At 52.4% G+C, this 23,826-nt stretch overlaps 1 protein-coding gene across 2 annotated transcripts in view; it reads right to left on the bottom strand.

The window, feature by feature from the left end:
- The window catches only part of LRIG1 (leucine rich repeats and immunoglobulin like domains 1), an 86,638-nt gene extending 63,304 nt beyond the window's left edge, over positions 1–23,334 (bottom strand). Inside the window, exon 1 of one of the 2 annotated variants that reach the window (XM_084530755.1) lies at positions 22,856–23,334. In XM_084530755.1, coding sequence (XP_084386881.1) covers positions 22,856–23,061 — 206 coding nt within the window. In that variant the 5' untranslated portion in view covers positions 23,062–23,334. The remainder of the gene's footprint in view (positions 1–22,855) is intronic. The other variant, XM_084530754.1, reaches the window with a different exon arrangement.
- Positions 23,335–23,826: the final 492 nt, after the last annotated feature.

Raw genomic sequence — 23,826 nt, 5'->3', positions numbered from 1 at the left:
AAGGGTGCAAGAGCAGCGAGGCATCCATCTCCCAGAGACAGGGCTGGCTCTCACACGTGGCTATGCCATGGTCTCACCTTGATGCTCCTTCACGTGCATCTGCTGCACGGCCAGCTCAGAAACGCAGGTGCTGCGACTTGGATTTCCAGCCGTCTCCTGACATTTGCTGCAAAATGCACCAGCTGATCACAGCCAAAGCAGCCAGCCCAGCAAACCACCCCCCAGTACCGAAGCCACCAGTCCGTCCCCATTTCCCAGCTGGTGGCAGTGACCCAGGTCCCAAGACATTCAGCCAACCCTGCAGCTTCCCACCGTGGGGTAAATCCCTTCCGAGCACAGCCACGCTCCCCCTGTGATGGGGATCACAGCGCTGCCCCCACCACGCAGTTTCTCGGTTTGAACCCAAGCCCAGTGAGGACATTCCCTTAAATTTTCAATGCGTGGGCTGCAAAACAAGAGGTTGACTGACTGCAGAGACCCTGCCCACAGAGGAATTACACACGTAACCCCAAAGCCCCACGTCCAGGACCGGTTACCCACGCTGGCAGCACAGCAGGTTGCACGGCCAGCTCTAACCCCCCCGAGGCATGAAGAACATATGGAAGTCAGCTCCCCATTTTCAGTTTAAAAATAGCTGCTTTGTAATAGCGAGCGGCATTTTAAAGGGCAAAATATGCACATTTTAAGCTAAAAAAAATGCCTCAGTTGGCCATCCAGGCTGGAGATGTGTGGTTAACACAGGCATCCACCCTCCCCTCCCGAGTAATCGATGTCCAATGGTAATGCACTCTCGTTCCAAGCACTTTTATATTGCCAATAAAGCACCGAGCAATTTAATGGATTTCTAACCCCAAATTGGAGGCTGTACTGCATCCAACTGACTCAATTTGTTCAGCCTTAGAGGAAGCCCTGGAACAAAACGCTAGAAATAAAACCACATGCACTGATAACATTACAGAAATAGATGCACGAAGCAGCAAATGTTCTGCCCCTTTATTTTATCTGACCTCCAACCTGTTTTAATTGACCTTCAAGATGGAAAGGCTGCATTTCAAAGAAACCATTTCCACCCAGATCAAGAGAAATAAAAGCCAAGCTATATATAACGTGTTTGCTGCAAAACAAGGCAAATAAATCTACCCAACCACCTTTCGCTTGACAACGAAGAGCCAGAAGAGACTTTCAAGTTAATTTACTCCGTATTTTACGCCCTAAGCAGAGCTATTTTCTAGATAAACTTGCTTTCCCTGCACAGCACAGACAGCTTCCTTCGCCCCCCAAACCACAGAGCGCAGCACTTGCTGGCACACAGCTGCAGCAGCAAAGGGCTGAAGCCGCACATCACAGAGGTGATGGGGAAATCGGGATCCACAGCACATCCCTGCTGGGGGAAGAGACAGCCCCAATGCTAAGAGCGGGGCCATCTACCAGCACCAGCATTCAGTCTTTTGTGTAACTCCTTCAGTAGTGCTTACTGCTGGGACAGCAGCAGGATACCTGCGAGGATTTTAGAGCAGAGCAGCACAAAAAGTTGTTTTCTCAAACAACTTGCACATGTATGTGACTTTCTGGATGTGAATGTACAGGTGCATGTACCACCACACAGACATGTATGCATCTGCAGGAATGCAGAGATCATGCATCCACTGTTAGGTACACAGCCAAAAGCTTTATCTCAGAGATTGGGACAGCTCTACAGCTTCTGCCAGTTGTAAAGAGCTCTAATAGGTCTTCATTACACTCAGCCACAGCATACATGTATATATATAATGCCACATCTCTTACAGATGCATTTTTAAGCATTCAAGAGCTTTTCAGTGCTGTTTTTCAGTTCCCTCCATTTACAAAGCCAGACTTCTTCATTAATGCAATTCACACAATAGGACTGAGAAAAAGCAAAATTTATAGCCAGTAAAACTTCAGAAAGTCCTTCCCACAAGCTTGCCCTTCCCACTAAAGCCTGGTATCTCAGGATGCCCCAGGATTAACAGCCACCTCCCTTTCCACAGGCTGCAGCTTGTGACTCCCCAGCTGGGTTCAAACCCCACGTTACCATCAGCCAGGCACCAAAACCAAGCACCCTTTGCCTTCAGATGGGGAAGGTATTTTCTGATCCCCCAGAGGACAAGGCTGTCACCTCCCTGGAGGTACCCCTGTTTATTATTCAGTGAGCACCCTCAGGTTTGGGCAGTTTTGCAGCTGAAAGCATCCCAGCTAACTCAGGGTGGGCAGATGCTACTGAGGTTGAACCAAGGACCAAGCTTTCTCTACTATATAGCTTTTTATCCTTTGTGTTACAGAGAGCTGGGATGAGAAGGGGAACATTTCCTTAGCCTTCTGCTGCAGGAAGCAGTTAAGGACCCAATCTCTTGGGAAACCACTGGATTCCAGAGGTATTTGGATAAGCTTAATGCACCTCCTTTTAACTATTATTCCTGGAACCACGCTGCTCCACTTGGCGTTTAAGACCAGATGTCTTGCTGTATTTCTGCCCACCAGAAGGTGTGGAGGCTCCAGTCGGCCTCCAGCACAGGGAACCCCTTCACCTGAAGGAATATCTGAAGGAAGGCTTCATCCAACTTCTGCAGGACGGTGGTAAAAGAGCGCCAGGTCCTTCCCTCCTGCTTTGAGGCTCTCCCACTCGGGCAGAACCCAAAGTCGATGCCAGCTCGAAGCTGCCCAGTAAGAACAAAACTCCACGTGGGTGGCCACCTGGCTGCGTTGCAAACAGAGCTAACACTCCAGTCCGGGCAAGCACAGAAATGCCCTTTCTGCTTTTCCGAGTGGTCCTTGGGAGCCGGGCGCCGTGCCAGGGCGCTCGCCATTGACTGCTCCCCCTGCGCCTCTCCTGGGGCACGAGGCAGCCTGGGCTGGCTCCACATCGGCACCTCGCACTCCAAAACACAATTATTAAAAAAAAAAAAAAATGAAGGCAGACAGTGCTCTCGAGGTTTGTTATCACTTGGGGAGGGCCACAGGTGTGCCCAGAACTTAGGGAACTCAAGCCTTGCCCTTGTGAGAGCAGGCAGGTTAACCTCTGAAGGGCAAGGAGAAGGAATGACACCATTTCCTAAGGATCTAAGTTGCTATGGTTTGTGGAAAGCCTTGCTCTGAGCACACAGGATGGAAAAGGGGTGGGTTTTGCACACAAAGGAGATGAAATCCTGAGATGTCCCACGATGGAGGACTCACAGCACCTTGCCCGTGGGTCTCAGGAGGCGATGAAGATGATAAGTCCAAGGAGACCCAAGGGCGAGAGCGCATCATGTGCCTGAAAACCACATGAGAAACACCCACACAACTCACTACCACAGCTGCAAAGCCACAGGCTTACCAGCACCACAAAAAGGACAGTTTTCTATCACTGTCAGCTCCTCCCAGCGCCCAGGACTGGATTCACAGAAGGAAGAGGGCAACAAACGGCCCCAGCAAAGCAGCCGAGGGGAGATGCTGCTCCTCGGGGCAGCTCATCCCAACCATCTGCTGGGGTCCTTCCCGAACCAGACACTGCCCACGGCAGGATCCTGGGCTCGCCAGCCCCCGACCAGCATGGGAGCCCGCTCCAACATGTAATCGGAGTCCCAAGCCTGGCTCTGCTACAGCAACGCCACATTAACAAACGCATTTTCCTCAATTTGTCACAGCAAGCAAGGTATGAAATAAAAACCTCTCCGAATCTCCCAAACACACGGGCTCCCCCCCCCCTCCCAAGCCTTTTGCAAACCAATGAAAATTGCATAAAAATAAACTGTGGTGCATTTTATAGGGGCAAATAGCTCTGCTGCAACTGGAAACACATAATCTAGCTTTTCTCTAACAAAACCTCCAGGAAATGGCTCTGCAGAAGTTAACTAAGTGATGCTGAACTTTCTCCAGAGTGTCGTATAGGAAATAACACCGCAGCAACGACTGCCTGATTTAACCTTTTGTCCAGACTACGCTACAAAGCCGTAGCATGGAGGTATCTGGCTGATGTTAACAATCCTCTGGTGTATTCTGCGGGACTGCAGCAGGGAAAGCAGGTTATCTCACACGTGCTCAGCGAAACACCCCCGCCAGCACAACGCCCAGGCAGCCAATTGGTGACGGGAGACTGGATTTTACGATTTTCCCCTTCTGTGGCTGCAGTTGGCATTTGTTTTATTTTTGTAAAGACGTGAAGAGGTAACGGCTGTCTGCGAGGAGCAGAGCAGATGAATGCACCCTGGGCATTCAGCCCACCAGCAGTGCAGACACCGAGTTTCCCCATCCCTCCAGCAGGACCAGCCCAGCCGTTTGTTAGGGATCTCAGCAGGTGACACTACAGCACCTCTGGCTGAGATGCACCATATTTCTCCATCCCACCTCCACAATCCCAGGAGGGACTGCTCCACGCTGCGGTAAGTGCTGTGGAGATCTTTACTCACCGGGCACCTCAGGAGCAGCGCGTCTGCCAAGCAATCTGGTGTCAATATTTGCCTGGAGCTCTGCAATCCTGATTACATCAGCTGAGCCAGGCTGCCCTCCCTCCAGCCTTTCTCCCCCACTGCCCACACTCTCCTAGTTTGGGGAACACATTGCTGCACAGACCTGGAACGAGCCTACTTCTCAGCTTTCTTTTTAGTAGAAAAGAGGAGCTACAGCACGACGCGTGCACTTTGCCTGCTGAATCCCCAGCACCTCAGCCATCACTCCGCATGAAATATGCTGTCTGGGGAAGAAAAAGGCAAGGGAAAGACACCAAAGCGTTTCCACATTCCCACCAAGCTTGGGTTTCTGTGCAACTGCTAACGTAAGTGTTTAACCAGGACGGGGCTCCCCGGGAGCCATGGGACACGCTGCCTGCCTGCCCAGGTTAGCCAGTGGGAAAACACTTTGTTTTCTTCAGCAGGCTCGACACAGCCACCAAAGTTGCTCTAAAATGAAAAAAACACACAGGGGCACAAGCCAAAAAATAATCCAGAGCAGCAACGTAACCCTCGGTTCAGGAGGCTCGCACTAAAACACTCGGCACTGATTTTAATACTCCAGATTGCCCGCTGGGAGGGAAGCCAATGCTCAGCGAGAACGCAGCCGGCCTCAGCCCGGGGCTCGCTGGTGTTTTTCTGCAGCCCCACGCTTGCGTGGAGTCACGTGCAGCCGATTACATAAACTGTACCTTTTCCATGAACACCTTCTCTGGGATAAAGGTTCTCATTTTGCCCTGCGTAAAACCGCTCTCCACATGCTTATAAGCTTTAATTGCTATGGGAGCACATAAAAAGTGTCCAAATAAGTCTATTTAATGGTTACACATTAACTGTCATACACCTCCGGGCTTCTGTTATCCATATATTTGCAAGATCAATAAACTCCTTATGAGTAAACTTAGGGAAAGAGTTGCTGCTGAGAAATGTTCCATTCCTATTTCCTAATAACTTTATGAAATTCATTAGAAACTCCTACCTATATCTGAAGCTTGCTGCTCGTGGAAAAGCAGGCTGTGCCTCAGCACAAAGAAAAAGAGAAGTGTGTTTCTCCCTCGCTCGAACTTGGACGCGTGCCCACAAGGTAATGCAAGAGCAGAGCAATTCCAGGCTGGGAAGGACTTGGCTAAAGCAAAACGTGTGCGTGAGCCTGCAGAGGCAGAGCCCCTCCAAACCCAAGGAGAAAAGCCTCCAGCGAACAGCAGCAGCCTGGATACCCAGGAACAGAGGAGCTGTCTGCGTGAGGATGGAAGCATAAGAAGGGTTGAGGAAGCCACATCCAAAACACTTACTGGCAGTTAAAATGAAGGTATCGTTCCCAGTGAACCCACAACTCTGGCTTCCACATACCCACGGGGCTCTGGCAGATTGATTTTGGTGGCTGCAGCCCATGGGTGCCACAGCAGGGCAGGGACAGCCCCACCAGCTGCACGAGTACAACCTCGCTGCAAGGCACGGGGATGCTCTGAGCATCTCTGGAAGAAAGTAGAGAGGATTTTATTCACTGTCCTGTGCCTAAAGGGTCATCAGCAGCCTGGTGCTGCCACATTGCTTAATTGGGATGGCTACAGATCATTAAACACCTGCTGAATTTTACCTTGGGCATTTAGAGATGCCCCGAGGCGCAGCAGCGGAGCAGCAGAGAGAAGGGGGAGAGGGTGAGAGAGGCTGAGCCAGGCAGCCTGAGAGTGATTAAGTGTTGATCAAATCCAACTATTTCATAAAGCTCCTGGTATGCCCGACCAGCTTCGACAGTCTCCACACTTTGCTGTGAAATCCCTGTGATATTTATGAGAAGTCTGCGAACGGCTCCTTTATCGCCTTTTTTTTTTTTTTTTTATTCCCCTTTCATAAAGGAAGTGCAAAGCCCCAAACAGCTGGGATGCCCAAGTGCTGTCAGCCCCGGCGTGTTTCCCAGCTGTGCACGCAGCATCCCCCAGCACCTCCTGACTCCCATCCTCTCGGGCACAGGTAACACACTGCCCTTTCCCTGATCCCATCCCTTTTGCCCCCCTGGTGCTGTACAAAGCCACTCCAGGCACAGCAATGCGCACCCCCCTCATCCCAGAGAGATCCCCCCCCAGGCAACTGGGGCAGGCAATAGGGAATTTCAGGGGGCAGAGCCACACCGGCATCAGAGTGATGCCAAAACCCCACAAGGGCAAAGGAAGAACACATAGGGTTCCCCTCTAGCCCTTACCCATTAAAAAAAATCAATCCCCATTGTAAGAGTGCAAGCAGCGCCCGTATTTCACACCAAATAACACGGAGAGGACGTCATAAAGATGGAATCGCTTACAGTTGGGAGGGAGGAGGATTATAGAGGCTATTGCAATTAAAAACAAACTAGACAAACAAATAAGCCCCGCTTCCCTCCCCCTGGCCGCCACTGCCTGCTCCGCACATGTTATCTGCAAACCGCGGGCGAAGCAATTCCCCGCTCCGTGCTATTTCACAATCTGCTCACTCTGAACCTTACGCTACGTAAGGAATTAAACAAACATTTCCTCCTTTTCCTTCTTCGGGTGGTTTTCCCCCCCTTCCCGCTCCCTTTCCAGGGCTGGGCTCCAAAGTCCAGCCCTGCCCGGGGCTGAGGAGTGAGCAGCAGCTGGGGCTCCCCAACCCCAAAAATCCTCCCCAAAAAAAAATGAGAGCGATGGGGCTGGGCACCGTTTGCACAGCAGCTCGTGATCGCCCGGGTCGATTCCTCCAGCAAACAGGCAGCCCAGAGCCCTCCCAAAATACACCAAGGACAGCCGGGGGGGAAGGAGGGCGATACCAAACACGATGCAGAGATAACAGGCAAACTTTGCAGAAGTCAATTAAAAAGGCGGTCAGCCCTAAAGACAGAAATCCTCAGGAAAGCAGACTTCGCCCGCTCCTTCCACGCATGTTACTTGCTGTTACACGCAGCTGCGGCAGCAAAGTCTCGTGAATAAAAGCCTTTGCCTTAATCTGCTCTGATTTGCAACAGGTTTACGTTACAAATTTGGGGTTTATCTGCCTTGGAAAACACTGCGAGGGGAAGCAGAGCACAAGATGAAGCAAGGGGACAAACGCTGGAGATCCAAGAGCCAGGTTGGTTGATTTTTTTGTGGCTGCTGCTATTTAGTGGCAATGCCTAGTTACGGTTTGGGATAAAGGAAGCTTTTGTTAACTACCTGCTCTCTCCCTCCCTCTGCACCTTCCCTCAGGGTTTTGAGATCACATTAAGAAAACACATCCCAAGCTCCTCAAGAGATTTTTCAGCAAAGCCAAGGCTGACAAGACTTGACATTCCTGAAATGTTTAAATGGGAGGAGAGGGAGAAACAACAACATTTTTTCAAACCCACTTTATACATCAGACACAAGCAAAAACTGGCCCGGGTCCAACTATAAAAAAAAAAAATATATTTGCAAAATCATCTGAAATACTTTAAATGTTCTGGATTGAAAAAAAGAAATCCCTCGGTGCAGAGCAGATACAAACCCCCACACCAAATGCTGCGCGTTCCTGGGGCGAGCTACGGAGCGGAGCTATAATCGAGCCCATTGACAGGCACCAGCCCCGAGCCCCACAGCCAGCCCTGGCCACCCATCACACGGGACGCGTCCTAAATGCAGCCTGCACATCCCGGGAAAGCTCCACAGGGACCAGCTGTCCTTTCCAAAAACACAGGGATCCTGGAAAATCTTGGCTGGGGGACTCAGTAATACACTTGGGATGAAAGAGCTTGGCAAACTATGGGGCAAGGAGTCAAGAAACCCAATTTCAGCCAATACTGGGAAGGGGACACCACTGTCAGCAGCTGTTTCATTAATTCATTCACACACTGGCTCATTCTGGGTATTATTTCAGGCTGGAATCTCGCTTGCCCGATGCTTCTGGAAAAAGCTGGGTGAGGAGCAGGGTCCCGATGGAGCATTACAGCCTGTGACAAAACCCACTGAAGGCGATGTGGGAAGCAACTGCATGCACTCCAAGAGGTCCCACCACCCCACACGTTGGGAGCAGGCACCCTAAAAAGCCACGTGAGGCTGGGAAGCATTTCCAAGGGTGTAGAACACATTATGGGGAACAGACGGGCACTGATGTCCGGTTACTCATCCTTGGTTTGCATTCGTCATTGGTTCGCTAGTGCAGAAATTGAGGCATCAAAGAGGGCCGCAGCGTTTCACTTGTGCAATAAACTCCTTTCACCAACATCACTTCACACTTTCCGGAGTGCAAAGTTCGCGCTGATATTGTTGGCTTTCTCACTTGCTGCTTTTTGGCACCGGCCCGCCTGCCTGGCTGTTCATTAATACGCCATCAGGATGTGAAAGGCCCCGTTCCACAGGCCTCGCTGGCTGCAAGTCCTCCTCCACCAAGCACTGTCCTGAGGGGGGGGACAGGCAAAGGTGCTTAGGTGCTCCCACAGGATACTTAAAATTTGAAAAAGCAAGTCCTTTACTTCTACCAGTGGGTTTTACGGAGTACGGGAGTGTCACTATCAACGCAGATACACTCGATATTTTTAATCTTTCCTGTGAGGAGAGGCTGAGGGAGCTGGGACTGCTCAGGCCGGAGGAGCTCGCTCTGTAAACACCTGAGGGGAAGGTACAGAGAGGACAGAGCCAGGCTCTTGTCAGCGGTGCCCAGTGCCAGGATAAGAGGCAGAGGGCACAAACCGAACACGGGAGGCTCCGTCTGAACACCAGGAAGCAGTTGTGTGCTGGGCGAGTGACGGAGCTGGCACAGGTTGCCCAGAGGCTGTGGAGTCCCCTCCCTGGAGACCTTCAACAGGCACTTGGACGTGGGCCTGGCACCCTGCTGGAGCTGGGGCTGGCCAGATGGCCTCCAGAGGCCCCTTCCCACCTCAGCCATGCTGTGAATCCATGATTTTTGCACAACCTACGGCCTCACAAGCCACAGCTACGCAGCAAAGGCTGTCTAAGTGCACAAGGATGAGAAAGCCACCATCATTTTTGGTCAAACAGCTGCTGGCTAGGGTTGCTACAGCCACCTAAAAAAGTCGGCCATCAAATCCTGTCTTGTGCATTCCCTGGGAGAATGAACACAGGGTATTACTTCAATAAAAATTGTAACTACACGCTTGAAATACAGAGTACAAACACTAATTTTAAAGAATATCAAAAACACTCTAGTTGTTTCAGGCCCTTTCATGCCAGATTAATAAGTTTGTCTTTTTATTTATTTGTTTTTAAAGATTTGCTTATGATGGAGATGAGCCCAACTAGAAAACCAAAAATCAAGAATCCTTGAACTCCGAAGCAAGTTTTATCTGAGCCTGGGCCTGCATCTGCGCTGACTGCGGCACAGCCAAACAACATTTTTCCATCCCTGTTTATCACTATCACCTCATGCTCTCCCCCCACCAGCACGAGGTCATATCAAAAATTCCTTCCCCACATCCCCTGGTTCCTTAAATTGTTAAGGATCTGGATTTACATCAGTGGGATTACACGAGATCAGCCAAATGTGCACACGCTATGGAGAGAAAGGACAACACGTCTCTTTAAAACCCGAGAGTATTTTTCATTTATAAATAGTTTACATTTTTGGATCCAGTGGCGGACAACCCGCTCGGTCTGTACGGAAACCAAAGAAATATCATGTGTGAGCACTAACCACAGCGTAACTCAGATAATAAACACCAGACGGGCAGCCATATGCAAGGAGGCTGGTGCTTGTGGTAGGGGAGGCAAAGAAAAGTAAGAAATTCAGCAAGCATCACGCAGCTGAACGTTGGATTTCAGACGAACTGGCAGAAGTTTGTGGTCCTGTGCCTCCAAGTTAAACTACAGGAACACAAGGAAGCACGCTGAACCCTGCCTTGCTTCCCTAGTCTCAGTTTTAGCATCTTTCAGGCTTCAGCAGATTGTCCCCTCTGTGCTATGGAGAGTCACAACCAGGTATCTGCAGCACAGAGGGACACAACAAGTCCAGGAGGTCACACAAAGCATATGGTGGCCCCCAAAGCTGTACCATGGGCCAACTTCCACAAAAGTTCAAGTTCTGCTCCAAGCCAGACCTAGTGTGCTCTCCTCAATTGTAAGTGAGAGGACTATAAGCAACAGGAACCCAGAACACGTTGTGTCTGGCAGCCACAAAGCCCACGGGACTGTGTTAGCGAGCAGCTGGAGCACAAGAGAGAAGAAAGCAGCATGCAAGTGGAAGCTGCTGTGAGCACAGCACCTGAGCCTGCTGGGCCCCCTGGCAGCCCCCAGCCTCATGGGCTTTGCCAAGCTAAGCAAGCTCCCTGCCCCAGCCTCTGCCTGCACACCAAATAAACCTGAAATGGATGCAAACACCTAAAATATTTGTAAAATCGTGGACAGTATAGGTAACATCAAACAATAACCCATATCCCACAGAAAAGACAGTCTTTAAAGCAAGAGGACAACTCTTTGCTTGCCAAGCATGGGAACCTGAACCTGGAGCATCTCTACTGAAATCAGCCTGCCAAAGCCAATTTGATCATTTATTGCTGCAAGGAATTCCACCAATACTCTGGTAACTTTTAAGCAGCAGTGTGTGCTCCTAGGTAGGAAGAAAAAAGCCTGAAAGTATACATTTTCCAGATTTTGCAAACATTTACCAGATGCAAGAGAATTCACGGACCACTCACACCATGCCAAGTGTGCAGACACCAAACCCAGAAGAGCCTCAGCACCCATCTCCCTCTTGAGATGAAGGCTACGGCCAGATACGCCTGGCCGAACAAAGGTTTGTTTTCAATTATATTTCAGGTTCTTCTAACAATAACTGTGTGGCGTCTGGCACCAACACATCTGAGCCTTTGAAGTGGTTCTCAGCTTCAACAGGACCGTGGGGGAGGGCAAAAAGGGAATCAATCAGCAATTTCGGTTCCAGTCAAGCCTCCTTGCTGAAGAGAAAGCCTTAATTCCACAATCCCTGAGCACACCAACTAGCAAAACACAACAAAAGCCACACATTCAGGCAGAATAGCAGTAGGTCTGCACCAGGGTTGCTGCTTTAACCTTCAGAAATGAGGCTGTGAAATAGGTGGGGCAGCAGTGCTGGACACCACAGCCTCCTGCCTCCCAACACCTGCACTGCCCGCGGTGCCAAACTCATCTTCACAGAAACACAAGAGTCTTGTCAGGAACCAAGAGATGTTCAATCACTCCTTTTTTTTTTTTTTTAAAAAAGCGAAAGAGAGCAACCCCCCCCCCGCTCCATCATTTGCATTTCTGGGCAAAAATAAAGCTTTTTCCTACTGAGCTCTTCTGCAGAAGCTCACCACGAAGGCATGTTTGGAGCATGCACGATGGCCTGGACCACACAGGACAGCAGCACTGATGTTACAGGGTTTAGGGTATGTGGTGTTTGTGACCACAAGACCAAATCTCTTCTCAATGTGCTTGGACCCCAAGCACGGCTCGCAGCGTGCAGGTACATAGCTAATTCCCTTTCACCTCAGTCCATCTTCAGAGATCTAAACCCCTTTTCAGAGCTCACCTCAAACAGCATCGGCAAGACCACACGGGAAATCAGTGCAAAGGCAGGGCAAACCTCACTGTTAAAATGCATATCTTCTTTATCTGCTCGGTTCAAACAAGCACAGTGTGGTTTAACAGCAACAAGGTGGCAGAGCGGAACAGCTCCCGAGGATGGTGGTTTTGATTGGAATGATGCTCGTTTCAGAGGAGGGATAAAAATGCCTTATTCATTTTCCCCAAGCCACGTCCAAGTCCTACCAAGTCTTTTTGTTAGGTCAGGCAGTTTCTGGAAGCATCTTCTGGCTCAAAACATCCTCAGAATTTCAAGAATCCGCGCTCCACAAATCTTGAGGCTGTTTTGTTCAGGAATGCTGACATGTGGGCAAAGGGAAACCAAACCGTTCCCTTCAACACTGCAGAAAACTTTAAAGTCTGCCCAAGATGAAAAATGCAAGAGTCAAAAACTTTGAAGGAAATGTGGGTTTTCTGCTCAGAGGCAGCTGCATTTCAAATCTTGCCCAGATCATGATCTTCCAACAAGGGAGCGCGGCCGTGCCAGGACAGCTTGTGTGCCTAGCAAGGCTGGTGGCCTCCATGCGCTCCCCTCAAAGCAGGGCCGGAGTTAGAAATGAATAAATAAAGCAGACTTCCAGATCAAGTTTTCTTGGCCTTCACAAAGCAGATGATTGCGCTGTGAAAAGCTCTTGGCAGAGCTTCTTCCCCCCAGACAGGATCCACCCACTTCCCAACGCCTCGCCGTCTACGGACACCAAAGGGCAGGCATGCACTTGGTCTTCTGCTCACACAGACAATGCTCCCTGGTTGATAACCGAGAAGGGGACTTGCACATAGATTGAGGCTAACAGCGGTCTGATTGCTCCCATTCTCATCCCAAAGTCACACCAACCGCAAGTAGGTGATTTGGTTGCCTGCCTTGCTGAGATGTCCACTAGAAACACGCACTGCGTTCCAGATTTCTTCCTTTTTGTGGACCTCTGCCTTCCACCTGAAGGATAATATTTGTGGGCTTATACTACATGAGATGGATCTTTCAATTTTATTTTAACGTTTGGGGCCATTTTCAGGCTGTATCTGTGCTCCCAGACCTGCACAGGAATCCTGCAGATCTCCCCTCCCACCCAAGCAGGGCCCCAAGCAGGACCAGCTTCACACCTCCCCAGCCCTTCAGGCAGGAGGGAAGGAATCCTGCATCTCAAAGCCAAAAGGTACCCCGCAGGAAAGCTGTCAGAAGGAATCTCAGCCGAGCTGTGACAGACTAAAACCTTCACAAAAAGGCACATTTTCAACCCATTCCCAGTCCCACAAAGGCTGTTTATTGTCCAGCATCAGGAACGCAGCTTCCTGGGGTTAAGAAGCTCTTCTGCTGGCCACGAGCAGCAAGGTCACCCCGCGGCAGGGAGCCCGAGTGCTGGGCAGGCTGGGGACACGACAGTGTCCTGGTTTCAGAAGGGAGATGTGAGCAGGGACACATCCTGCCCCTGCGAGGCAGACGGTTTTATAGCCAGGGGTCAGGATTACTCAGGAAACCAGAGAGGAAGTAATTGGAAATTGTTGGACAGGGAAACTTCCACATTTTGTCTCCAAATGTGCAGGCCTGCAGCCTGTGATGAATTCCTCTTCTTTTAGCCGTGCCTCTCCCAAACAAAGCTGGAGCTTTGTGGTTTAATTAGCACGCAGCCCCAGAAGTGTTGGACTGCTGTTTCCTCCCTGCCCAGAAAGGTGGATTTTTTTTTTTTTTTTTGAAAGTCAAAACAAAAAGTCATAAGAAGCCTGGAAGGCTTTGTCATGCACAGCCTGTTCCTGAACAAGCCTCACGCTGGCATTTCTAAAACTTGCACATGGGGAGCTCCAAGCCCTCGCCTGGGAGAGCTCACAGCTGGAGGATGAGGCAAGGGCAGCAGACAGCAGCAAAAGAGCCAGGCTGGGAGCAGAGCAGCAGCTAACTGGGAGCACTGGGGCTGCAGGAGGGGACTGGGACATGGCGACAGCAGCAGCACATGCAGGGGAGGCGCTGGGGAAAAAGCCTGCACAGTCCAAAGGAGAAGATAACCTGGCAGCCAGAGCAAGCCCTGGGGACACGCAGATGAAGGCAGGATCCTGCCGTCCCTGCCAGCTGAAAGGACAGCTCGGCAGGCTCTCGTGGAGCAGACCACAAAGTGCTAGCACTTGAGACACAAGTGCTGGAGACTGGGAGCAAGCAACACAATAGTAAACAGCTCCGGCTGCTATCCGGCATCGCCTGGGGATGCTGCACAGCTGCCTGGCCCTGCATACAAATTCTGGGGAGCCCCCAGAGCAGCACAGAGCCCCCAGCACCCAGCCCTGCCTGCAGGGATGCTGCCAGGCCCGGGGGACACGCAGGCGCCCGGGGCCGTCCCATCCATCTGCAGCCGATTGCTCAACACCCATCAGGCCGGGAGGCACGAAAGCTTCTCCTTCCTGGAAGCTCTGCTCCGAGATGGGAGCAGCAAGTCGCCAAAAACCATTCCCAGCTGCGGCCGTCACAAGGGCTTGCTGCTTTGGCTGAAATGCTTCCTACCGCGGCCACCAGCGCTGCTGTGTGCTGAGAAGAGACCACGCTGGTCCCCAGTGAGGCCAGCATGCAGGAGATGCCACCACTGGTACCTGCCTCAAAGCCAGCAGAAAACCATGGAGAAGCAAAGCCAGCTGCTGTTTGAAGCACACAGTACAAGCCAAATGTGTTCTGTCAAATGCACACAGCTTTCTGTCCAAGGAGATTAACTCAACGACCAGCACACGTCTCCACCAGTGAGTTCGGAAAAAAAAAATGAAATCAGAGCTCCTGGAAGGGGATCAATTCACCAAGAAATCAAAAGCCAAGCCACTTCCCTGGGGAGCTGGGCTGAGCCCCGCGGAGATAAATTCAGATGGACACATTCCCCGAGAGCCCCGGAGCTGGAGCAGGGCAAGCACAGGGCCCTGCAGAGCAGAGATAAAGCCAGGCAGCTTCTGGCTCGAGAGACAAACCAAGCGACGCCACTTGAGATGAGAGCACTAAAACCAGGGTGAAGCCTCAGCTTCTTCTCCCAAAGCAGGACCAGCACCTCTCCCATTCATGCAGAGTTGAATTTGCCTGGGCATGGTGCCGTTACCTTCATTAGGCTATTTCCTAGCTGTCTGTAACAAGCAATTCACGGAGGTCATTCACCTGCTCTTGTGAACAGTCATCCAAACACCAAGCTCACTGAGCAGCTTTTGGGTGGCAATCTGCTCGATCACAAAGGTTGGAAAGTGGGAAATGGGACACAGAAAGGGTTTACAACCATGCGAAACAAAAACAAAAAGCACAGAACTCACAAAGCAAATCAGAGAGGTCTAAACATGCACATTACTTAGTGGTTTAATGCAGCAGTTGTGTGCCATACTCCAGAAATCATCCAAAGACATCCGAAAGCCAAGAATTCTTACTTAGACTTGTTTGGTTTAAGAAGGAAAAAGAGGAACAGAGTTGTTTATAGACCAACATAGATAGGAACAGCACAAAAACATGCTTAGCAAAGGAAGACTGGAAAGTACTGTGACAGTTCAAAGTGAAACATCATATGGTTTGTTTAAATCTCCTAAAACGGGACAAGTCTCCCCGTTTTGCCAAAACAAATGAAGCACAAGTGTTGCTCTGCCTCTGCCCCCTGGCTCGAGAGGAGACAAAGGTTTATTGTGAGTTGCACAGATGAACGGAGCGCAACGATGCTGCCCTGGCTCCCCAGCAAGGCCACACCAGAGGTGAGAGGGAGGCGAGCAGAGGCCAGCAGCACCACGGCCCCACGCTGCCCCTGCCCACACCATCACCAAGCAGGAGCTTGGAGGTAAGCAGGGAGCCACCGGGTGCTGCCATGGGCACGTGTCCCCACCAGCACCCACACCAAACCCAAAGCAACCACCTCGTGCTGAGTAAGGCAGAAGTTAGGGTCACCACTCCAGAGGACTTTTTATTTTATTTTAAAGAGCTTTGGTGAAGGAAGGTGGCTGGTGCTCTTTCACAGCTCTTGAACCCACAGCCTGGCCAAGCATCACTTGAAACAAGCTGTGGAAAACAAAGCAGAGCAGCTCAGGGCTGCTTGAGGCACTGGCAGAGGCACAGCCAGCTCTCCCCATCTTCCCCCAGCTCACACACACAAAGAGGAGGAAGGAGAGGCAGCGATGTTTGGACAACTGGAACATATTTAGGGGGTGATTTTTCACAGGGCCTCCAGCCAGGCAGTTTCCTCCGATAGCCATTTTATTACCCGCAACACACTTCACAGACCAGCAGCTCTCACATCCACAGGGTCGGCTGCCACACCGGCCTGCCCCAACACCATGGGGGACATCACCCATCGCTGCTGCAGCCAGCTCTGCTGATGGGGCACCCACAGCACCTGCAGGAAGCAGCTTTAAATGCTATCTCCATCTGAACACCTTCCTCCAAACCCCAGGCATTAGCTGAGAGCTCCCCCCCACCCCACAGGTGCCAGCCATGACTTTTCAGGACTGTATTCTGCACTAGATATAATGTGGAAAACCTGTGACAATTCCCAGCCTGCACAAAGCATGTCCCCAGCTCCCAGGGTGGCATTTTGCGAGATGCTGGTTAGCAGATGGCACTGATGGCCAGCTCCAGGGCAGCGAGCACAGCCAGGAGAAGCAGCACAGCCCCAGCTTCATGTTTTAGGTCTTATTTCCTTCACACACCTGAGGGCTTGCTCTGCCTCTCTGCAGCGAGCAAGGAGCTGCCAGCTGGAGGTGGTGGTCTAGGGAGCCGTGTCGTATTTCAAGGTTTCACAGCCAAATTTCCACCGAAGTCGAGGTATGTGTTCCCTAATCTGAAAGGATTCATCTAAAAATAGGCACCTTCACTGAAAGTGAAGCACTCTGCGCACTGCCTGCCCAAGGGGGTAGGGCTTAAGAAAAATGTGCACCTCTGCAGATTTCCAAATTTAATGCAATTAAACAATACAGCCCCCAAAAAAAGACCATGATGAAGTCTGCAAACAAATGATCATCTCATTACAAACAGCACTATCACAGCTACTATGACAAATTCTCTCACACAGGACACTTCAGCTCCAGAGCCGAGCTTTAGCCAGCTAATGCATTTTTAGATGCAACTTCTGCAAGACACTGGAATGTGTCTGGATATATTTTAAGTCCACAGCTCTGTGTAAGGCTGTTCAGTACATAAAGGACTTCTGAAATACTTCTGAAGTTCACGCAGCACTACGACAAGGTACAAAGCTGGCACGGCACGGGTGCAAGCAACACACACCCTGCCTGTGTGTCCAAGGCAGGTACCCTGAACAAAGCCAGGCAGGTGGCCTCCTGTCCTCCAGGTCCTACATAAACTGAAAATGCAACTGAGAGAACCGCAGCAGACTCCTGGACTTTGGCACAACACAGTGCCAGCTCTTGAGAGGTGACCCCCTAAAAATTGGGGCCTGCTTCTAGACTCCCCCAAAATGAGGGGGTTGCAGCTGTATAAACAGTGTGCTGAAGAGATGAGGGGCACACAACACGTTACACACGTTGTGGTCCTGTGCTGGAGCTGGAGGAGGCTGGGGTTGAAGGACTTGAACTGCAGCACAGCGTTTGGTTAACCATTAATGGATGACTCAGCTCCAACAATAAAACACATTTCACCTTCCGCGCTAGCGCAACAGCACCCTGGCCCTTGACTCGGGCCCCTGTGCACAGTAAGGAAGAAAAAAATAACACTTGGTAGCACATCATTTAATAGCTGGGCACACCAGGAAGCGCCAAGAAGGGCTTCTCAGCCCTTCCCATCTTCCCTTGGCTTCCTTCACGTGCCACATGGGGCTCACAGCAGTGCTCCGAGCCACCTTTAGATGAAGCCTTATACGAAGTCTGAGCGAGGTGCTAGGTTCGTGCCTGGCTGCTGGGCCCGCAGCCCAGATCTCGCCGGGCTGTGCCTTACCGGCAGCACCAGGAAAGGCTCTCCCTGCCCCGATATCAGGGGGATGAAGGGAGCGCGGTGATTAGGTTAGCAGCACGAGGTGATTGCGTTAAGGGCTGATGAGATGAACTAACTCAACCTGAGGTGTCTCACACCACAGCCAGCAAGATCAGTGCAGAGCCCCGCGGGCCCAACTGAGGGTTTCTGGGTGCGGTTGACACAGAGCCAGGGACAAACACCAGGATTTAACACGGCTGGTGACAGAAACGAGAGCCACCAGGCAGCTCAGCCTTCAATACAAAACCCAGAGCCCTCCTCAAGGGGTTGGGGCAGCCAGGAGCCACGTGTGGGCACAGCCTGGGGGCACTGCAGGACCAGCAGGAGCTGCTCTTCACCACAGGAGGCTCAGAGCAGCCATGGTAAGGCCATGCCAGCAGGCCCAAAACACGAAGGAAAAGCCAGAAAGCATCTGGGGGAAGCAGCCAGCTCCCTGCTCCATCCCTCACCCTCCAGGCAGGCACTCCTCTGAGGCCCAGCCACCCCCAGGCTCCTCATCTACAGGGCAGTTTGCACGAGCGAAGACAAAATATTGAGCTGCCACTATAACATCATAATGGTTGTTTTTCCTAGAGAACAATTGCTGGTGTGTTCGTTTTTTTCGGATGCCTACTGAGATGCTCCTTTCCCTGCCCTGGGAATTTTCCCTCCGCCCCCAGCTCCCAGCCCATCCATTCTCCCCTTTTCAGGCTGCACCCATTGTAAGCAGCACTGAATATTAACACAGCCCATTGAGCACTTGCTCCTTTTGTATGGGACCCTTGCGTTTCAAATTGCAGTGGCTGTGGAGAGGAAAAGCCTCAAAGTGATTAAATGCCACCAAGTTTCTCAAAAGAAGCCAGGAGGAGGCAGGGGAGGCTGCAGGGGTCCTAGAGCCCTTCACGTGAGGCCAGGGAGTCCTGTAACAGCCAGAAAGGCTTCTCAGCAGGGATATTTTGCCCCATTGAGGCTGCATTATGCATCTTATGAATCTCACATGCACATCTAATCCTAGTCTGGTCGGGATCACTCCCGCCCCAGCCGTGGCTCAGCCAGGGATTAAGATGAGAAGATCAGACAGCGGTCGCGAAGGGCCTGCTGCTGACTGCTGTTCTCCAGCAAGAGCCAATAAATATCACGGCATGCCGAGGGTGGTCAGTGAATCCACAGACACATGTTCACAGGCAGGGCGGATTGATTTGCAAGCGTGAGCATTTATTCGTGCCTGCGGAGGCATTGCTCCGAGAGGAGAGGCTCCTCCACCACCCCAGCCCAAGCAGCCGCCCCAGCCTGGGGGGTTCAGCCCCAGCCACCTCCCCAGAGCAGCCCCCAACTGCACGGGGCCAGGCACAGCAAAAAAAATTACTTAACAAGAATTAAGTAATCTTTGCTCCATTATTTCTGCAGGGCTGGAAGCGGGACATGCAGGGAAGCGACCGACACCAAGCCACCCGCGGGATCTATCCCCCCAGAGCCTCCTCTGCTGGCTCTCCTTGTGTCTGCAGAGGGGCAGGGGTTACTCAGGGGGCTAAAAACGACCCGTGGCAATCCCCAGAGAGCACCATGCACACAGGCAGCAGCAGAAAAAGCTCCCTACAGATTGCCACCGCATCCAAAGAAGCCACCTAAAATGTAGGAGAGCCCAGCAGCAACATCTGGCACGCGAAAGCCCTGGTTCAGCAAGGAGTGTAAGTTCATAGGTGATTTTGAGCACAAACATCCTGGTCTCATTGCCTCTAAAAATCTCCCCATGTGCATGTACTCAAGTACAGCAGGGCTCCGTCCCAGGATCCCAGATCAAATGCGCTTTCAGGGCCTGTGGCCAGGCATCCGCAGGACTTCCAGGAGCACCCAGCTCCCCAGAGAGCAGCAGCACCAGGCAGACAGAAAACACCCCTGCAGGAAATGCCTTAGGACAACATATCCATATATCCAAACCCATCTCCCTAGGAAAATAGAGCAGCACAATCACCCAAATCCCCCAGGGAAGCTGCAGAGGCCCTGCTGTGCTCAATGCCCCGCACCTGCAACCACCCAAGGGCAGGAAGCTCCACACAGAGCTCCCCCTGCATCTCCACCACCAACTGGGAGATGTGAGAGGACTTGATCCTTTCTATTGTTTTGCAAACATAACATTCATGGTCCTGGGCTGCTGTGCTCTAGCTCAAAGCATGGATGAATTCTTCCCTTGTGCAACTTTAAATCAAGAGTAGCTGTGCTCACATGCGTGAGGGCTGCTCCAGAGGGGACCAAGAGCAGAACTGGAGGTGTCTGCGAAGCACTGGGTCTGGCGCAGCATCCAGCACAACAGGGGGAAACCCATACATCCTCTGGACACATGTGCCCAGTATCCTGAGCACTTCATCTAGTTGTCTGGGTCACACCACCGCAGACTTGCTTAGGAGATAAACAAGCTTTCATTCCTTCAGACCACACCAGCAACAAGTCAGCTATCGCGCTGCACTTCCACAGCCATGAGTTTTCTCACTGTTAGAAGCTGTGCCCAAAAAGCAAGTGCTCTATCAGTAAGAAGTAGAAAAGTCCCTCCTCTCACCACTCCTGAGGAATTAAGATAGCACAGAAAGACAGGAACAGCAGATGCTGCTGATGTGCCACGGCACTGACAGCACTGGAGCCCCACACCAGGCTTTTCAGAGCATGAAGCGTTTTGTACTTAAGCTCGGCCCTAAGAAGTTACAGCACAGATAACGCTCTGCTGTACATCAAGCCTTCAGGCAGAGTTTGACACAAAGCATCTCCACAGCGAGACTCCAAGAGGAAAATGCAGCAGCTGCCGGGTGCAGTCCCACTGGCAGCTTCCTCCACAGCCAGGGGCTTTTTGCTCAGTGCCGCGGCTCTTTCGAGGGCTGCGTGGGTCCTGCATGGTGACACATCCTGCACGCTGCTCGAGCTGGCTGTGCCCAGAAGTGCACGGCGTGTCACCCACTGCCTGCTCCTTTTCCTTGTAAGAACCCCCATCTGTGCCACGCTGCGCTAACCGTGAGCGACCGCAGCGCGCTCCCCTCGCTGCGCATCACTTCTGCCCTCTGAAAGCCAAGGAGAAAAATTACAACTCCCAGCCCTGCTACCAACAAAGAAATAACAATAGTTTCAAAAGATCCCACTGCTTTTCCTCAGCACTGATAGTCCTGTTGACAAAATACACAGCGATTAAGTCGGTTCAGAACGCTCCCCAGCGCGCGGAGCCACATTTCCAGCAGCCCAAACAAAAGCTTTACCTCAAACACACTGAGATCCGACCCGAGCACTGCAGCACCAATTAGGAGGAAAAAATAAGATAACTGCTAAGGAGGGATTTTCAAAAGCACTCTAATGAAGCCAAAGCACAGCCAGCACAAGCCACTGCACACGGGATTTCTCATCCTCCTACGAGCGATCCCATCTGGGGATGGAGTATCTGGGCTGGGGGACCCCAGACCCTAATAATCAGCCCCTGGCACTGCTCTGCTAAATGCATCAGTGACCCCCTGCATTAGAAGTTCGCAGTCATGAGCCTAGTGATCACAAAAAGCAATAGAAACAATATTACTCTAAAAACCAGAAGTATGTCTAAGAGCTTAAATGGCTGCTTTATATCGGCTTGGGAAAAGAAAAAATGCCCCAAGTTCTGAATTGTCAGATAGGAAAGCCATCACAAATTTCCTCTTTAGCTAATTCGTTGGTTAGCTTAGAATTTGCTAGGTGACAAACCGTATTTTGTCTAAGTGGCTAAAAGACCAACAGCCCACAGGCTGTAGATTTATTCGTGCAATTATTTCACCCATAAAATTTAAACTGAGCTCGGGACATTCAAAAACCCGTTGCACACGAATAAGACACTCCTGGGCATTAGCACTCCTGAAAAAAAACACGACAATAAATTTGTTCAGAGCAGGCTATGAATGCATTTCTCTGCAGGAACAAAGACGCACTGTCCTGTTTTAAAAAGGAGCGCGGGGATTCTGGAATGATGCTGAAAAGATTAAAACTTCACGGGGAGGCTGAGCAAAGGAGCCGTCCTGTGCAGGAGCAGGCAGCAACAGGTGAACGTGGCGAGTCTGGCTTTTACTAGGACGGGCCACAGGCTGCTCTCGGTGCGACAGCGGGCGATTTCGTGTAAAACACGGCGTTTTGCCGCCAGCAGCGAGTAACGCCAGGAGAACCTGACAGCCCCCTAATAACTCTTCTTAATAAGAAGTTGGATGATCTCCAGCCATACTTCGGTGACCGCCTTCTCCTGGCAGAGCTGTGGGGTATCTGTTACAGCCGCCAGCTTTATGGATTCAATAATCTATAAATCTGCTCAAACGGCCGAAAGGCGCAGCAAAGCGAAGAGCCCAGGCGCTTTTCCCTCCTCCTCTTTGGATCCCCGTTTCCAGAGGCTGGCTAATGGTCTGGGACAATTATTTTTCCGGATCTAGGTGCGTGCACAGGCTCTGTGCTCAGATACACGGCAGCTGTCAGAGGGACCGAGCTGGATGAGCCAAATTTGTTGCCCTTTGCACAGCGCGGCAGCAGCCCCGGCTTTTGGGGACAGGAGTCCTGCTGTGCCGTGCGTGGGGCTACACTCTCCAAATCGCAGTTTTAGGGGAAAAAAGGAGCCGTGGCACACACCCAGCCACCAGAAACCCAACCGCATGCTCCGCAGCCCCCCAGGACCCCGATAAATGAATGGGAACCGGGGGGGCTTTGGGGAGGGCAGCCGCCAGCCCCGCGCAGCTCGGGACCCCCCGTGCGCCCCGGGGCCAGCTCCGCGCTCCCCGCAGGGGCCGGTTTTGGGGCAAAAAAGGCCAAAAGCAGCTGCGGAGCCGGGGCGGCGATGCCCAAATAAGGCCTCGGAGCCGCCGCTCGGCCCGGACCCGGCCCGGGACCCAGCGGGGGGCGGCAGCGGAGCGGCCCCAGGCGCTGAGGAAAGGCTCGGCTCCCCAAACCTAACCTCTTAATTAACTAATTAATTTTTTTTCCCAGCACGGACATCCCCTCCCGGTACTCACACGTGTCGCGGCCAGCGGGGCAGGTCCCGGGGCACCTCGGGCAGCGCCAGCCCGCCGCAGCCCAGCAGCTCCGCGTCGCAGGAGCAGCCCCCGGGGCAAGGGGCGGCGGGGTCCGCCGAGCCCAGCACCGAGCCCAGCAGCAGCAGCACCGACACCGGCAGCAGCAGCGCCGCCGACCCTCCGCCGCCCGGTACCGGCCCCGCCATTTTGTATCCGGCACCCGCCGAGCGCCCGGAGCCGCAGCGGAGCAGCGGGGGCAGCCCTGGAGGGGAGCAGAGCGGAGCCGCTCAGCGCCGCCTCGCCGCCTGCAGCATCGCCAAACCCTCACGGCACCGGCATCCGCAGCCCCTTTCTCTTCTCCTCGGCTTTCCTCCGCTGCTGCTGCCGCCGGGGCTCGGATTCCGCCGGGACTGCGAAGCGGCGCCGCCGGGACTCGAACCCGCGCCCTCCCGGCCCCGCCGCTCCCTCCTGCGCTCGCCGCGGCCCCACGTTGGCCGCCCCGCAACATGTAGGCGCGCCGCCCCCCGCCCGCCCGCCCATTGGCTGCCGCCCGGGCCCGCGCGCCCCGCCATTGGTAGCGGCTCGCCCCCCGCCCCTGTCAATCAAAGCCTCCGAGGCCCGCCCCCCTTTGCCACTCCAGGTGTGAGCCCACTCCCCTCCCCGCCGCGCCGCTCTTAAAGGGGCCGCGCCCGCCGCACGCCCCCCCCAAAAAAAAATCAGCGATTTTGGGTGTCCCGCCGTGGGCTTTTTCACCCAAAGGCTCTCCCAGGCCCTGATATCACTTTTCCCGAGTCACTGAAACGGCTGTGCTCACCATACACATGTGTCCTGCACCAGTTGTCCTATTTGCCAATGTTTCACCCCAAACCTAAGTGGCTCCCCGGATTCCCCCCTATTTTGGAAGGACCCCATGTTTTGCCACCCCATTGTGCTGCCCACATCCGTGAAACCACCCTGGCCCTGTGGGAAGG

Source organism: Aythya ferina (genome assembly GCF_964211825.1).
Source record: "Aythya ferina genome assembly, chromosome: 10".
Lineage (NCBI taxonomy): Eukaryota > Metazoa > Chordata > Aves > Anseriformes > Anatidae > Aythya > Aythya ferina.
The sequence above is the reverse complement of the archived record's forward strand: the minus strand, read 5'-3'. Positions and strand labels throughout refer to the sequence as shown.